Source organism: Colias eurytheme, chromosome 4 (assembly GCF_061535395.1).
Source record: "Colias eurytheme isolate Ceu_HAF_F1 chromosome 4, ilColEury1 Martin Lab GWU primary, whole genome shotgun sequence".
Lineage (NCBI taxonomy): Eukaryota > Metazoa > Arthropoda > Insecta > Lepidoptera > Pieridae > Colias > Colias eurytheme.
In genome coordinates this window covers 11013378-11031890 of record NC_142983.1, presented here as the reverse complement: position 1 = coordinate 11031890, position 18513 = coordinate 11013378, and the positions used below count along the sequence as shown (strand labels likewise).

General features: G+C 32.5%; 2 protein-coding genes across 2 annotated transcripts in view; one reads left to right on the top strand and one right to left on the bottom strand.

The window, feature by feature from the left end:
- Nucleotides 1–5402, bottom strand: part of LOC149909210 (protein croquemort-like) — a 43801-nt gene extending 38399 nt beyond the window's left edge. The window contains exon 1 of the mRNA XM_090101456.1: nucleotides 5256–5402. Coding sequence (XP_089957582.1) covers nucleotides 5256–5369 — 114 coding nt within the window. The 5' untranslated portion in view covers nucleotides 5370–5402. The remainder of the gene's footprint in view (nucleotides 1–5255) is intronic.
- A 9432-nt stretch (nucleotides 5403–14834) lies between these two features.
- Nucleotides 14835–18513, top strand: part of LOC149909209 (protein peste-like) — a 93832-nt gene continuing 90153 nt past the window's right edge. The window contains exon 1 of the mRNA XM_090101461.1: nucleotides 14835–14981. The gene's annotated coding sequence lies outside the window, so the exon portion shown is untranslated. The remainder of the gene's footprint in view (nucleotides 14982–18513) is intronic.

The following is an 18513-nucleotide window of genomic DNA, read 5'->3' as shown; positions in this document are numbered from 1 at the left end:
ATGGTTATTCTGATTTTATCGGACTTGCATTAAAATCTATTCGATGTCAAATACCATTAAATAATTAAAATATCTGATGACTTCAATCTGGACTTAAATTATATTACTTTGCATATATTAATTAGTGCCAATTCTTCATTTCTTATAGGCTTCCAAATAGCTTCTTATAGAATACCATTTCAATGCAATTTTACCGCCATCCTGTAACAAATGACCCGAAACACTGACACAAAATTTCGGGTCATTTGTAACAGGATGGCGGTTCTACAGGGGTCTTAGTACGCAATGACAAAAAGAAAAATGATGGTCAGAACGCTGATACTGGATACCTTAAGAGTTAAGATACTGTAATATTTTATAGTAGGGAATCTTAACATAAAATATTATAGTATCTTCACCGTGTGTGACGCGCTTTAGGGCTGATTTTTCAATGCTTGGATAATATTATAATGTCACGTAAACTGTCAAATACGGGCAATTAGAATACGTTTTTAAAATGGTAGTTTACAGTTTTATACATTATTCGACGTATAAGTATTATCCAAGCATAGAAAAATCGGCCCTAAAATAACTTATTTATTACTTGCTGAAATCATGTTGAAAAGTCGACATTTAGCAGATCAGACTTATTTTTTCCTAATTAAAAATATAAGCACTACATTTAATAAGTCACACGCACACACCTACTATACCTACTCTTTTGCTTATGATATTATTGGTCGAATTTAGAAAACTGGGCGGTTACAAGTACTTCATATATGTAATATAAAAGTTGTCGTCTCGCGGTGTTTGAAGTCTATCGAAACGGCTTGACCGATTTCATGAAATTTTGTGTGCACATCAGTTGCTCTGAGAATCAGACATAGCCTATTTTTTGTGTCCTAACTCCTAAGTGATAAGACTAAGGCAGAACAAAGTTTGTCGGGAGTCGGGACATCTAGTTGTAATATAATATGCTGAATCGATGTATTTAGGTACGGTTTTGATCATATAAAACCGAACGACTATTTGCAAACAATAGGTAATCATTTCTTCAGCGAAATATAAAAAAATAAAATATAAAATAAAATATTTCGTGACAATTTTCACACACGGCACGATCTGATCCCAGACTAAGCTTTTCGCTTGTGTTATGGAAACCAGATGGCTGATAAACATACATAAATAATTTTAAATAAATACTTATATAGATAATTAACACCCGGATACAGAGCAGAGCATGATCTATGTTCATCACACAAATATTTGCCCCGGGTGGGAGTCGAACCCACGACCTCTGGCTTGGAAGGCAGAGCCACTACCAACCAAGCCAACCGGTCAGTCAAAGAATAAGATAAGAAAACACAAGATTTTTTTTCATTTTATGTAAAAAATATGGCATGTAGAGCAACCCTCTAATCTTCGAGTTACTTTTCTATAGATTTTTTAAGATTTGTTATATGTAAGTATTATATTTTGTTTTGAACCAAATAAACAAACATTTATTATCGCCTTGCACTAAAACTTATCTATCAGTTGTTCAATGCACTTGTTTTTAATTTAATTCGATATAATTAAGCACCTATGTTTTTAATTTATTATTGCATTTATATTACCCTTTCAATAGATTTGGGTCCGGTTTCTCCGGTTACTAATTATGTCCCTGATAGACTATTTGACAATCCTATCCTAATAGGTATTATTAATGCGAAAGTTTGTGAGGATGTATGTGTGTGTTTGTTACTCTTTCACGCAAATACTACTGAACCGATTACAATGAAATTTAGAGCACATATAGAAGGTAACTTGGACTAACATATAGGATATATTTTATCCCGGATATCCCACGGGAACGGGAACTATGCGGGTTTTTCTTTGAAAACGCGGGCGAAGCCGCGGGCCCGGGCGCAAAGCTAATGTGTATATATGTATATATTTTATCAGTAGGCGGGTCCACACAGAGCGAGAAACCTCGCGAAACAGATCGGTCAATGCTTTTTTTCATGCAATCTTGAAGTAACGTCCATCGCATTGCCTGATGTTTGTAGCTAGTTGCGTCCATGGACGTGTGTAAAAGGGATTATGAGTGTTGTTTTCTGACCAGTGTGTACGTGGCAGAGGATAGCGTGTGTCGCCAGCCGCTAGGCTGAGACCGACATCGACACTAGCCGAGCTATTTCGCACAGCAATTGCTTCGCGAGACTACTCGCTCTATGTGAACCAATCCCCAACATTAATACGATTATTATGTATTATACAACAGTCTGACTGACAAATATTTGATTTTTGTGTCTCTCACATACACTGCACTGGAGTCCCCCCTTTATTAAGAGAAAATTAAGAGAAAAAGTAATTATAACTAACATAAGCTTTAATATGAAATATAAGAAAGGTGTGAAACCGGCCTTACTCGCTGAGCAGTAAAAAACTAATAAATTAAATTTAGTTCATAACTAGCGGTCCGCCCCGGCTTCGCCCGTGATACATATTTACGTTTTCTCTACATAAAAACCATCCTCGTACTTCAAGGAATATAATAGAAAAGAATTATCGAAATCGGTTCAGCCGTTCACACGTGATGCCATGACAACGCGAAACGGGTGCGGACCCGCCGCCTTTTATAGCTCCCGCCGCGAAGCGCGTCGAACGCGGGCCGCGGCAACTGATACACAAAAATAATCCTTATGGCTGCATGATTCTGTATTCACGCGCGATGACTTATAGCGTATTTCATGTATAACTTTGGTGTTTCTACACCGATTTACATGATTCTTTTACTATAACCTGCCCAGGAGTATGAAGAATAATTGTGCCAAATTTGGTTAAAATCCGTCGTGTAGTTTTTGTTTCTATAACGAATATACAGACAGACAGACAGACAGACAGACAGACAGACAAAAATTTTACTGATTGCATTTTTGGCATCAGTAGCGATCCCTTATCACCCCTTCATAGTTTTTTTTTAAATATATTTCATGTACAGAATTGGCCTCTCTACAGATTTATTATAAGTATAGATAACAAGCAGCTGCTGACTAGTTTCAGTCTGTAGCTATGCTCGTGTTGTTTGATATTTGTCTAAAAAGCCATCAATGGCTGTGTTTCGAACGCACTAAGAACAACGAAAGAATGCACTACGCCTGTTTACACTAAAATAATTTGACATACTGCTACAATGAGCATTCGCTCGTTTGATATAAATGCACCGTTTGGCATGCTTCGCTCAAGATGGCATCATGAAATTCCTTTTAAGGCGTTACCCGGCAATTTCGACTATGTTCAACCTCTATAAAGTCTGGTACAACATAAAGCACAATACCGAAAAAAATATATAAAATAGGATGGTCTTTGATCTTTAATTGCTCGCGAGGACTTTTTTCCAAAGTTAATAGATTTCTAGAAAAAAAATGTGCCGTGGTCATCGATTTTTCCGCAAATACTCTATAAACTTCGTAACCTGCTGACTTAGAGCTCTGAAAATTTTATGTTTAATAAATTATCAGATACACAACAGTCCCTGACGAGGATATTTTGTTTCACTGATTAGTATCTTTTTAAATACAAAATAAGAGGAAAAAAGAAGGTGCAGCGGGAGAGGTTTGAGATCCGTCAAGTATGGTCAAGGTTATTAGCGCATGTGTCCCATGTCCCCAAGTGGAGTAAGGGGCAGATGCATTAAACATAGATACATCTGTTTCACTGATCGATTCTCTTTAGAGACTTAAGTAGGTAATCAGCCTTCTGTGTCCTGCCAGACCGAGATATTTTTTCTTCGTCTCCACCGGGAATCGAACCCCTCGGTTCTACGCTCACGTGTCAACCACTGTACCAAGGAGGCGGTCGATTATGAAATTCCTTCGAAACATTTATTTTATTCTAATAATAATTTATTCCCTTGAATGATTACAAAAATACAACATCATTTTAATGACAAATATATTTTTTTATTACGACTAATTTCCTTGTGATGTTTAAAGTTACTACTGGTGTGATAAATGTATTTTTTTACCTTATTTATCATTTAATAATCACTATTAATTTGTAAAAAAAATACTCATTTAATAAATAATGTTTCTCAATAAATGTTGTTTCTGCATAATGCATTTATTTACATCAAAAAAATGAAAAATATATTAAATTCATTTGAAAAATATATATATTTTAAAATAAAAATCATTAAATAAATCCAATTTGGTTGATGAAATCGATGCAAGGAATACGGATCTTTATTGTAAATATATTTAGGTAAATCCTAATATTGCTAATCCGTTTGCGATGAAATTTGACACAGAGATAGATTAGTCTGCTATGTTTAGGATCTTCTCCTGGAAGAAAGTTACTGGAAAATTGGAAAATTTGCGAATATCCTTGACTCTTGAGTCGAGTAAAAATCGGAAAATATTATTATTATTAAATAAGTAGCTTTTCGCCCGCTTTGTCTAAAACAATAAATAATACACCTTCCTCACCATCTATTTAAAAAAGTCGCATCAAAATCCGTTGCGTAGTTTTAAAGATTTAAGCATACATAGGGACAGACAGACATCGACAAGTACTTTTTTTATAATTTGTAGCGATTATTAATTAAATAAGTAGATAATATTATCAGACAATTTTTTATTATAATAAGCACCTCTTTTTAATAACTTTTCAAAACGAAACATTCTCCAAAATTTCGTTGAACAATATACATATATAAAATAAAAACAAATAAAAGATATAACATTTTACGATTAATCGTAATGTTAATTATTCTTCATTTTAAAATATTTACAAAATTATCTCTATTTTAAATTTATGGATTATATCATTATATTATCTTGTTCCTTCAAAAACGCGTGTATTATAAATCTAATAATCAATTAATTATATTGTAATAAAATAACATTTGAAATATTCTGCTTTTTTGCGTCTCATCTTAATTGTAATTTTATATTCCAATTATTAATGATTAAAATAGAATCTATACATTTATTTACATAATTAATATTGCATGTTAGTCTGTAGTCAATGTGAGATGTAATTATGGACCAAGAAAAAATTAAAACGCTACTTGCATAATATAAAATGAAAATATCTACCTAGGAATAATATCTACGGAAAACTGCATTGATAACATATCAAATACAATATTATGATTAATAAAAATCATGCCCTTTCCTGTCCAAATATAATATGAATCATTCTATTTCAACATTCAACCTTTATACCCTTGCAAATAATCTATTGTACGCCTAAAAATGCATAAAATCTAAAATTCCATAAAAGAAACTCACCTTCTTTATTTGTGAAAAGAACAACCCTTGCCACAAACCACTTAACACACCACCAAACACCACCAAACCCACTCCACCACAAATGAACCACGCGTTGTTCTTACTGACCACCATTATGCGTGGTTACCAGACGAGAGGTGTAATATAACTGAAGAATGAAGTCTGATAAGTGACGCGAGCTGATAAGAGTCACACCTTCCTAACGCAAGCGTTGAATGAGCAAGGTAACGGTACTATGTTTGTATCGCTTTTTATCCTGGGGTTGCAAGCTCATTACTCGTAAAATGGACATGGTAATCTATACTTAATATTATAAAGTTGAAGAGTTTGTTTGAACACGCTTATCTCAGGAACTACCGGTCCAATTTTAAAAATTCTTTCGGTGTTAGAAAGCTCATTTATCGAGGCTATATAAAAAAAAAAATAAGACCAACAGGAGCGGAGCAATGCGGGTGAAACCGCGGGGCAGAGCTAGTAACTTATAAGATAGATGTTTCAATTTATGCATTGTTATATTTTAAGAATCTGGGGGGAGGAAATTGTTGAAACTGATTCAAAACATTTTGATACGAAAATATGTTTAATCAAATACTATTTATTTAAAACACTAGATTTCCGCCCGCGGCTTCGCCCGCGTTTGCAAAGGAAAACCCGCATAGTTCCCGTTCCCTTGGGATTTCCGGGATAAAAACTATCCTATGTGTTAATCCAAGTTACCCTCTATATGTGTGCTAAATTTCATTGTAATCGGTTCAGTAGTTTTTACGTGAAAGAGTTACAAACATCCATACATCCATACATCCATACAAACTTTCGCCTTTATAATAGTATTGTGATAGTATTAAGATAAGATGTAATAGTAAGCATTGAAATTGTTTCAAGCATGTTAATAGATTTAGTTTTATAATTGGTTGTAATATAGGTAGATATTTCCTTAACTGGAGAAGAAAAATAAAAAAAAACGTAATTCACAACAATGATCACTGCTCTAGATTTCGATTAATTGTATAATTAAACGTAGGTGCCAAGATTAAAAGCTGTAATGTATGAAATAATCCATACTAATATTATAAATGCGAAAGTAACTCTGTCTGTCTGTCTGTTACTCAATCACGCCTAAACTACTGAACCAATTTGCATGAAATTTGGTATGGAGATATTTTGATACGCGAGAAAGGACATAGGCTACCTTTTATTGCGAAATATTTACCACGGGCGAAGCTGGAGCGGACTTCTAGTCTAATATATAAAAATAAGTCGGGTTTTCCTTCCTGACGCTATAACTCCAGAACGCACGAACCGATTTCCACGGTTTTGCATTCGTTGGAAAGGTTCGGGCTCCGTGAGGTTTATAGCAAAGAAAATGTGTCTCTGGTGGCGAAACGGATCGTTCGCCCGGTTTGCTAGTTATAATAGGTATAATACTTACCTATGTGGAATCTTTGTGAGTTATTAGAAAAAGTCTTTAATTTGTTCATCGGTCTTATAGAAGCGATTATTACCTTCAATAATATTAAGGAAATAATGTTTTTTATTATATTATTTACCTCGTCTAAATCGTTTTTGTTGCGTTTTGTTTTCGATATATTAGCAGCTTCTCCCGGATTATGTTTTTCTAAAGTTTGAATTTTAAAATAGTATAAAGAAAACAACTGATAAAATAATTATAAGTTTATAAAATGTTGTATCATGGAGATAGGTATGTTTTGTTAACTATAAATTTTAATTCGTACTGTCATTTTTCGTATTGGAAAGTATAAGAGACTTGGAACTGAAATCTAATATTTCAGTTGACGGAAATTTTTAGTTTTTGAGGCATTTTTGAAAACCAGAAAATTAGTTCAGAAAGTGAAACCATTTTGTTTTTGTTACCCATACATGCCCATACTTACCTATTTATTGTTTTGAAATCATATTTTCTGTCATATTGATTGAGAGATACATATTAATTACGCAAAGCCGCAGTCATAAGCTAGCATTAATATTAGGGATATTAACTTTTTTATTCATTGCAATAAACATACTGTTTGTGATTATGTCATAATAAAAATTTTCAAGGAAATCCCACTAAAGCAAAATATTTATAAGAATTTTTAGTTTCATATTACATGATAATGTTATGTTCTTGATTATTATTAGTTACTAGCTTTTCGCCTGCGGCTTCGCTTGCTTTCGCACATGCCTTTTCCCATAGTAATTTTCTTCTCCATTTGCACTAAAATTTACTGTTAGTAAAATTAAATCTTACAGTAAATTTTACTGTCTGATTGAAATCTGATTTAAAGTGCGATTAATTCACAAAAAAAGAAATAAGTAAGAATACCTACTTAACCTTATTAAGAGCCGATTTTTCAATGCTTGGTTAAAACTTATCCGTCCAATAAAGTATTGCACGATAATATTAAAAATTAAAATGTCACGTAAACTGTCAAATACTTACGGGCAAATAGAATATGTTTTTACAAATACATTATTCGACGAATAATATTTTTACCAAGGATTGAAAAATCAGCCCTTAATAAATAACTTTATTTATATGTATAATATTATACATGACAACCCGATATGCATGGACGTATAAAAAAAGACGGACACCGTATTACGAACAAACAACGTGAAGCCACCATAGTAAGCTAGCGATCGTGTAAAGACAATAAACACGCACACACTCTCACCATAGTAAGCTAGTCGGCCGCCATTACGTCGTGAACTACCGACTGATTAACTGCGTCACTGTTACACAAAAAATATTTAAAATGCCGTCTTGCGTGGTAAATGGTGTCGCAACAGTACAATTTTAAATAACAAAACACAAGGGATTACATTCCACTGGGAAGCAAGTTATTCCTTTTATGTTTTAATGACAAAATTATTACGGCAAAATTTATAGAAAAAAATACAGCCGCCATTGTCATCAACACAGCTGTTGCCATGGCAACATGGCACACACACATGGATGTTTCGCCGCCATTACTAGGCTTCACTCAATGTTTAGGCGATATACCGTCCGTCTTTTTTTATACGTCCATGCCGATATGATTAAAACATCTGTGGTTATATAACGTGAAACAATGAATATATATTTTATCATAAAAATTCTGCAATGAATTTATGTGATACTGCAATATATTATAATATAATAGCAGAATAATAAATAATGAAACGCATACAAAAAATGCAAATAAAAATAAGTTACTAATGCCAATAGAATCGTTGTAGTATGATTTTCCTTTAATTTGATTTATGAAGTTTGAAACATTTCATCCTTATTTAATAATTATTTACTCTAATGATGGATGCAGTAAGAATGTGAAGTAGTTAATTTTAGCAGATTTTAGTCGGGTCAATTATTATGGCCAGGAGTAACACATTTATTAAATTTTTGAAGGCTGATATTTATATTGAAAAAAAGAAAGAAATGATGAAAGAAATAAAATGGAGTGTCTTCCCTGAATAAAATTTTATATTTACAGTAATAGAGTAATTTCCCTCCTAGCGTTAGCTACTATTAAATATTATGTGCACCTAGTGGTTTTAAAAAATATCACCCTGTAAAAATATATTGCAATTACATTTTATTCAGGCGTTATAAAATCAATGTTTTAATTTTAACGCCTGTGAACATTTAATAGCAGTGATTTTTAAAGATTCTTAACTGCAAATTTCTGTGACGAATACATAGGGTATGAAAATTATCGGCAAAAGCGACCAGAATATTATAAGCGAAGCTACATAAAAAAACGTAATTATCTCGTAATTATGTTATCGTAATTATCTGCTTGAGCTTTATATACAGCACACGAATAAAGAAAACTAACTTTACGTATTCATGGACTAACGTACACGTGTGTGTTAAATTAAACGTGTTCAAATGTAAAAATTGACAAAATTAGCATCCCAAAGCTTTTTCACTTGTAAAAAGTTTTCACTGAAAATATTGTTGATTAGAAAAACTTTAGGGCGACGAATCAAGTGGTAAAAATATTTATTTCATATAGTTACCTAGTTCAAAATTTGTTAAGTTTCCACAATTTCCGGAAGCCACATCATGAAAGTAATTGTTGCTTAGAATTGTTGAATTGTCGTCATTATTCTCCAAAACTTCACTTCTGTTTGCGTCACTTTTATTTTTCAGTATTCTGAATTTGAGCATTTCAAATGGTTCTATATAATATATTATCCTCTATATATCTGGCACGTTTTAAGTTTTTCTTTTTTCTATTCTCTTCCACACTTTTCATTTGGTATATAAACGTAAATATCTATTTCTGACATTATTTTCAATACATCATTTTTATTGTAAAACCAAAAACATAAAATGGACAAATAAATTTATTTCATTTCATTTCATTATTCTCTATTAAACAATTTTAAATGCCTGTACATTGTACTCTTTATCTTACATCTTTTTATGTTTTCTATCATCGAAATTAAATTTTAACATTTCCCCACAAAGCTCCAACAAATCCACATTTACCATCACAATCAATTGAATGAATCTTTTACTAAAGTTTGAATTCTTGGATGTTTCTAAAGTAAATTATTTATGTCATTTGTCCTTACATATTCTTACTCATATTCTTTCTCTACTAATATAATAAACTAGCTTTCCGCCCGCAGCTTCGCCCGCTTTGTCTAAAACATAATACCTAAATTATATACTAAAACCTTCCTCTCGAATCACTCTATCTATTTAAAAAACCGCATCAAAATCCGTTGCGTAGTTTTAAACAAATATAATACTTATTAATTCAAATGTACAAAACTGGTTAAATATTCACGAATCATGGTCAACTAAATTTGATAAAACTATTAATAGATTCGCAAAGAGCAAAAACTAGAGATTTCGCCGGAATTTCTCTGTAGAAACTGCTTTAATCCAGTTAAATGCAGATCAAGCTTATAACTATAATGATTTATCACAAAGCTTGATTGCATTGAATTTTTTGTGATTGATTTTGTGATTTGATTATTTAAATAAAAATGCGTGGGAGTATCTGAGATAATGAAGGTATGCGAAAGTTTGCAACGTTAAATCTTATACTAATATTATAAAGTTGAAGAGTTTGTTTGTTTCAATTTGCTAATCTCCGGTACTAATGGTCCGATTTCTAAAATTCTTTCGGTGTTACATAGTCCATTTATTGAGGAAGGCTATAGGCTAAATATCATCACGCTATGACCATCAGGAGCGGAGCAATGTGGCTTGAAAAACACTTTAGCCATCTTTATGAATAAGATCGTGGGTCTAAAGTTTATGAGTTATCAACATACATGGAGGAAATGCGAAATTCAGATGAGGAGATGATCTGATGTTGATTCAAATTGTTTACAAACAAACAAACAACAAACAAAACATGTTTAATTAAAAAGTGAGCATTTTTTGAGAATAAAATCATTTCATAAATTTATAAGTACAAAATTTATAAAAAAATAACGTCGGTAATTGGGTGAAGTTACAAGTAGAGTTGTCAGACAAGTCCTGTCCAGGATTTTCCCAGTCAACCCATTTTTAATACATTTTTTAATACAATAAATTTATTAAATATAATAATAATACGGGCATTTCTCCGCAACTCGACGTCTTTGCGCCTATTTTGCGTGAGAGAGGGAGGTGGGGGAAACCAACTAAAACTGAAACCACCCGAATTTATTATAAAATTGGTCTCATTCTATTATCACGCCGTTGCATTTCGACTTATATTCGGATCTTAGACCATAATATCGCGTTTAGCTTCGTCTGCTTTATAGAAACTTCAAAAATTATTTACTAAAACATTCCTCAAGAATAAAAGATCTAGCATACATACAGAGACGGACAGACGATAGCGACTTTGTTTTATACATATAGGTACATATATAGAGTTAAGTAGGGAAGTAGAGATAACAATAACAATGTACTTTAGGATTGAAAATCCATACTTATAATATTATAAATGCGAAAGTAACTCTGTCTGTCTGTCTGTTACTCAATCACGCCTAAACTACTGAACCAATTAGCATGAAATTTGGTATGGAGATATTTTGATACCCGAGAAAGGACATAGGCTACCTTTTATTGCGAAATATGTACCACGGGCGAAGCGGGGCGGACCTCTAGTAAACAATAAAACTACGTGGACAGTTCCCTCGTGTCCAAACCAATCAAATAATGTCACAATTGAACCTTTGGGACAAATTACTTCCTCATGAGAGGACCTTGTTATTGTTCTTATAATATAGAACACTTATATTAATACGATAATCATATGCAAATATATGGGCTATGTACATAGCTGACAACTGCGAACTTATTTTTTTCTTTGTACATATTAAAATATAGAGGAAAATATTTCATGTTTCTTTATACTTTTTGATTTACTTTGAAGTAAGTAAATGTCCTTTTTTTTTTTATTTATTTTTTTTTTATTTTTATGGATTATTTAAATAATTACGTTTAAATAATAGAAAATTTAAAAGTAATCGTAAATCGAGATATTGAGAATCACTAGGATACGAATCTAAACTCTCGTAGAAGCATTACTAGATTTAGATATTAGATTACTCTAATTATTGACCTACAGAAGATTATAAAACTGGAGCAAGAATATTATTCAAAGCCGCCGCTTCGAGTAACAATTTTATTAACAAATACATCAATTAACACAATTCGGTAATAAGAACAATAACGTCCAGTTACTTTAAGTAATGATAACGTATTAAATAATGTCATGTAAGGGCAGATTTTTCAATCCTTGGTTAAAACTTATTCGTCGAATAACGTATTAAACTACCATTTATGAAAGTTATTCTAATTGCCCGTATTTGACAGTTTACGTGACATTTTAATATTATCGTGTAATACTTTATCGGACGGGTAAGTTTTATCCAAGGATTGAAAAATCGCCCCTTAGTTTAACCCATTGAGCCCCGAACGAACGGCCCGATCGGGCCACGACACAATAGATTTTCTATTGTGTCTGCGATTCCGGGGCCTGAGTTATGTAATGAAGGTATAGGCAATACTAGCCGACTCGACAAACATTGTTCTGCCAGGACATCGTTATCCCTAAGATGTTTTTTACTCGCACACAACAACTGAACGGTTTTTTTTAACTTGGCAGTATTGTAGTTCGTTTGTACACGTATAATATGTATACAGACTTCTCTAAATATAAACCGTGGTTTTATATACTTATTTAAATATTATAATAACATAGGTTGTAGAACTAAAATGTAGAGTCAAAATATAAATCAGGCTAAAATTGTAGCTATCAACCTTATATGTTCATATTATTATACGACTAGCTTCCGTCCGCGGCTTCGCTCGCGTGGTGTTTTGATAAAAGGTAGCCTATGTTCTTTCTCAGGGTCTAAAGATTGTCTGTGCCAATTGCCAAATTTCATCAAAATCGGTTGAGAGGTTTGAGCAGTAAAGCGTAACAGACAGACAGGCAGACAGAGTTATTTTCGCATTTATCATATTAGTAGGGACTAGTAGGGATACTATTCGAAACTACTAGTCGAGCTAGAGCTTGGCTAGAGCTAGTTAACAAAATTATTCTTGGAGTATGTAGTTCTACATATGAAAATTGCTACGGAAATAATACAACTGATAGTCTTATTTAAACACATTTTTACACACCCATTTAGATTGTAGATATATGTATTATGACCATACAAACATACTGAAAAAATAAACATACTGCTAAGTACTTGGTGTTAAAAAAATAAAATTCTACATTCACTCGACAGGTTGGAAAAAATTAAATAATCTATACTAATATTATAAAGCTGAAGAGTTTGTTTGTTTGTTTGAACGCGCTAATCTCGGAACTACAGGGCCGATTTGAAAAATTCTTTCAGTGTTAGATAGCTTATTTATCGAGGAAGGCTATAGGCTATATATCATCACGATATGACCAACAAGAGTGGAGCCACGGGGGTGAAACCGCGCGGAGCAGCTAGCTGCTAGTAATAGGTATGATAATCTGCAATAACAATGTTATGAAATACATACCTTTATACTAAACTCGTTTATACACTAAAGGCATCTTTTAATATCAAATAAAATTATGGACCATTCTTGTATTTTTTGTAAGGTTTAATTTTTCACAAATACGTAGGTAATCATGAAACATCCTAATGTAATAGATTTATGATATACATATAGAGATAATATATTAGACGACGCGGTTGGCGCAGTGGTAAAGTAACTGCCTATCTGAGCCGACGGTCCCGGGTTCGATCCCCGGTCAGGGCAAATATTTGTGTGATGAACTCAATTATTTGTTCTTGGGTCTGGGTGTTATTATCTATATATGTATTTATTAAATATTATATTTATCGTCGCCTAGTACCCACAACACAAGCCTTAATTGAGCTTACTGTGGGACTAGGTCGATTTGTGTAATAATGTCCTATAATATTTATTTATTATTTATTTATTTATTAATAATAATAGAATATACGTACATTTTAAATTTGCTTCCAGACGAGATGAAATATCGTTCGAATAATAAACACACAAGTTACAATTTACAAAAATTCTTATTCTATGGACAATGCCTTTTTTAATCGGTTGGGGTAAAAATAAACAGGAATCCTTACTAACTTCCCGTCTTTTCCAAATTTCGTTAACCTTTATGTTGTGGCTTTTGTTATTGCATGTTTTGTAATTTTGTTTATTTGGTTGTTTAAGTTTTTTTTTTTGACGTTTCAAAAGTTTTTCTAGAAGAAGTCTAATTGAATAAATAAATGTTTGAGTTTGAGTTTGAGTTTTCATCTTGTGAAATTCAGCCCTCTTGTTAAGTTGTTTTTATTCAAGTACCTACTTTTGTTTTTAAATGACTACTTATTCGCCATGGCTTCACATTTTTGCAATCCAGTGGTCAAATCCACGAACCAAAATCATTGGACAGATGAGTCATTGTTGAGCTAGAAATCATTGTATTACTAGCTTACCGCCCGCGGCTTCGCCCGCTTTGTCTAAAACCTAATAAATTATATACTAAAACCTTCCTCCTCACTTTATCTATTAAAAAAACCGCATCAAAATCCGTTGCGTAGTTTTAAAGATTTAAGCATACAAAGGGACATAGGGACAGAGAAAGCGACTTTGTTTTATACTATGTACCTAGTGATTTAGGGATCCATCTTTTGGTATTATCACCTTGCAGGTATAGGAATAAAGATTAATTTATCTATTTAAGATACTGTTTAATTTTAATTTTAATAATTTCTTCTGACTCTATATTTATGTGATACAGTAATAGAGACTCTACATATTTAACTCTAGCAAATTCAACTTATAGACTAGCTTTTACCAGCCAATTTATTCGCATGAAGATCCTTAATCGAAGTATATAATATTTTCTACTAAACTATATCTTTCAAAGCTCTATACAACAAAAATCACATCCTATCAGTTGCACATAGAAATACAACGCAAAAAGCATTAAAAAATAATTGAAAATGCTACGAAAAACGCACGTTCGTTCCAAAGAAAACCCGCGGTCAGGAGCTAGCAAGATAATGTGTTTGACACTATTTGTTACAATTGATTGCTTATCTCTAGTGAGTAGTGACCAGTCGCAAACAATACGTCGGGACATACGCACGTTAACCACGCTTACGTTAACTCGAGTTTTCAAGAAGTTAAATTTAAAAGAACATTTTGAAAGTTCTAACAGTGAGTGTGTGATCTAGGGAAAATAGCTGTCGAAGTTGTTATCACGAGTAAATAAGGTGAGTGATAGTGTTTATTTGGGGTTTAGATTGAAGTTTGTAGTTTTTGGGTATTTGGACGTAGAATATATGTATAGGTTGATAGAGCGAGAAAACAAAGAAATAAACGTATGTTTAAAATATGAAATACGTAAATTATTTATCTGTATGCTTTAATAATTACGTACTGAATAAAATTTAAAATTTGTCTTGATATTGGTAGAAAATTATCTCAACCGCGATATATGAGGCGTGTAAAATAAAAATAAATCGTACGATACATATTTAATGAACTTCAAAAAGCATTAAATGAATTCAGTTCTTATTTCAATCACACTAAGTGTCAATTTAGTGTGTTATCATTTGTGTAATATCGGGTGTAGGTATAAATAATGATAGAAGTATTAATAAGAGATAAAGTTTGTTCAAGATAATCCTTTCAATTACTGTATCAATTTTGAAAACAATTTCGTTTGTATTTTATGACGGTAATATAGAAATTTTTAACTCTGAAAAAACCTGAATTACTTTATGTAGAGTCAGTCGCGGGATTCTGTAAGTGCAATCACTACATAGTATAAAACAAAGTCGCTTTCTCTGTCCCTAAGTCCCTATATATGATTAAATCTTTAAAACTACACAATGGATTTTGATGCGGTTTTTTTAAGCTGATAAAGTGTTTCAAGAGGAAGGTTTTAGTACAAAATTTATTAGGTTTTAGACAAAGCAGGCAAAGCCGCGGGCGGTAAGCTAGTTATATGTAATCTTAGTAGGAATCGGTATATACATATATAATTAGCTAAATATGCATGTTAAAATATCTGTATTTTTATTTTTTAATTGGTCACTAAAGTTACATATAGTTAAACACATAATATGTATATTAAAAAAATTACGTGATAATTTTCAATGATTTAGCTCACTTGTGATACATTAATCTCTATAATCTCTATAATTTTTGCTCACCCACCTCCTTTAAATGTGTTTTCCTTATTCAAATTAATGGTAGCCTGGAAGAGATCGCTGCCTAGCGATAAGGCCGCCATTTGTACATACTTGTATCTGTTTGTTATTTTTCTGTGTTTTATGTAAATCTTGTGTGTGTGCAATAAAGTATTATCTATCTATCTATCTATCTAATCTCTTGTACATATTATATACTTATTTTTTATTATGCTTTACAATATAACGGGAACTGAAAAGTGTATTATTATTTGTGAAATTTTCAATTAAATTAATGAACAATTATCAAAAAGAAATTAGTGTCAGTATGTCAATAGGTACATGGATTTATTTATTTTGATATTAAACTCGGTATTATATTATATAACTAGCTGTTGCCCGCGACTTCGTCCGCGATTACGTCGTTTTAGGTCATTCGTCGTTTAAAAAAAATACGTGACACTTTATTTTTGAATGTTCTTAATTGTCTCTTATAAAATTTAACTACATTAAAATTGAACACTCTGAAAATCTTAAAATCGGAGAAAATTGAAAATCTGAGGAAAACATGAAGGAATGTGATTTAAATTCTACATTACTTAGTATTTCAAATAATAATCTAAATTAAATGTAGATTAACAGTTTGAGCGCACCGTTATAGAATATGTACCTATAGTCTGTCCACTATAAGAATTGCTTTTTGACAGCTCGACGGGTGATACCAGAAGTGATGTTCAAAAGATTATCGATTGTGATACCATTTCAATTATAAATTCAAAATATTATCATAAATCGAATCAGGTACGTAAATAATAATTACAACGTAAACGTACTAATAAGATATGTAATAATAAGACCACATATCTATGCATTGTATGTTAAAACTAAACTAAACTAATATTTTATTATTTATTGGTTTCTATCTTACAATTTGGCTGTCTTTACGTTTAAATTATATAACATAATAGAAGAGTTTTTCTGTATCGGATATATTTTACAGAGTATTTCTATCGATTATTTTAATCTATCGACCCATCATTGAATAATTCTGTGTAGGCATCACTAAGTGGGCGGGACCTGTCCATGAAGTACGATAATTATTTGTATGACATTTTAACATAGACAATACAATTAAACATAGGCGTGAAGCTGTCAAAAAGCAAATAATATAATGGACAGAGTATAAGTATTAAATTACGTTAGTTTACATAGTAACAAAACAAAAACACGATGACTTTCTTTCGCGCTCGGTACCACAAACTAAGCATGTTAATGGTACGTGGCCCGCGTCACTTGACCCCCCGCGAGTTCCCCTCCTTTGCTATGCGAAAATACATTCGTCGCCCTGCTGTAGGAAAAATTGTAATACTGTGGCCTGGGCGTTATACACGCCCAGGGAGTTCCTGAGTGCCGATAGACATTTATAACAATCTTATATTAATATCACCATCTTGAGGAAAAGCTTCTAATGTCGATTTAAAACTGCATACATACGAATTAACCTGATGAAACATGTTCTAAAATTGTGAAATGAGTTCAGTTTTAAATTCGAGAAATATTGATAATTCTTGTATTCGACTATTCGTTGTAGTCGAATACAAAATATATTTAAAGAAACTTAGGTTGGCCTTCAGGCAAAAGGGATCCTATCAAATGTTAAACTTGACCTTGTATCTTAAAAGTAAGCATGAAAGGACCTTCTGATAATTGTTGAGCACCAAAGGATCATTTGAAACGCACTACTATAAGAGCGAATATTGTCTAAGAACTGTTTAGATTGCACGTCATGTTCCTCTAAAAGTAGTGATTTCAAAGGTTCCGGTGTATCTTCAAACGAAAGCCGACTCCTTACTCCACTTTAAAGCATTACAAAAATAACATACTACGTTAATATCGCCTATACAGAAGATGATCTGTAATCAATTGTGAGGTTATAAGAAAACCCACTTTTATATTTGTCGGACCCCACCACCGAATTCGTAGATTGATCTTCTATGTTTACCTCTAAGTCATTAAGACTATGCGAAATCTGTCTGCAGTAAGAGGGGCCTCTCGCTATTCGTCCGTTTCCAGAGACCGAATAGTTTCAATTCTTAATCTTTCATTAAACAAACTTAATAATCGTTTTTGTCTCAATTAATTGTAATATTCGCGTCCCTACTCTAGTCATTGCTTATGCTCATGTTCATCTTCAAGAGATCGAATAATATTATGGTGCACCCTATCATTTGTCAAACGGTCTTCATATTGAGTAAAAGTTTCAGATTCTCGAGATAAAATGTGACGGCCGTGATCAGCTGTGAGACGTTATACCCTCTCAGTGAAGGTTTCGGTCTCACGGGATAGTACATGCCGTTCGCGGTCAGCTGTGAGCCGCAATTCTCGTTGTGAAGCGGTTTCAGGTTCTCGGCATAACACGTGTTGTTTTCGGCCTAGAGTATACCTCTAACGATTCTTGAGAACTCTTATTTCTCATTTTCTTAGCTTTGCTCGAATTTCGAGATAAAGATTTTTTAGGTGGCACTGATGCATGAAAATAAAAATTGAGTTAAAACGGACTGAGAGTGTTATAGACAAATATAATCAGAAAGCTTCGAACTCCTAAGCTATC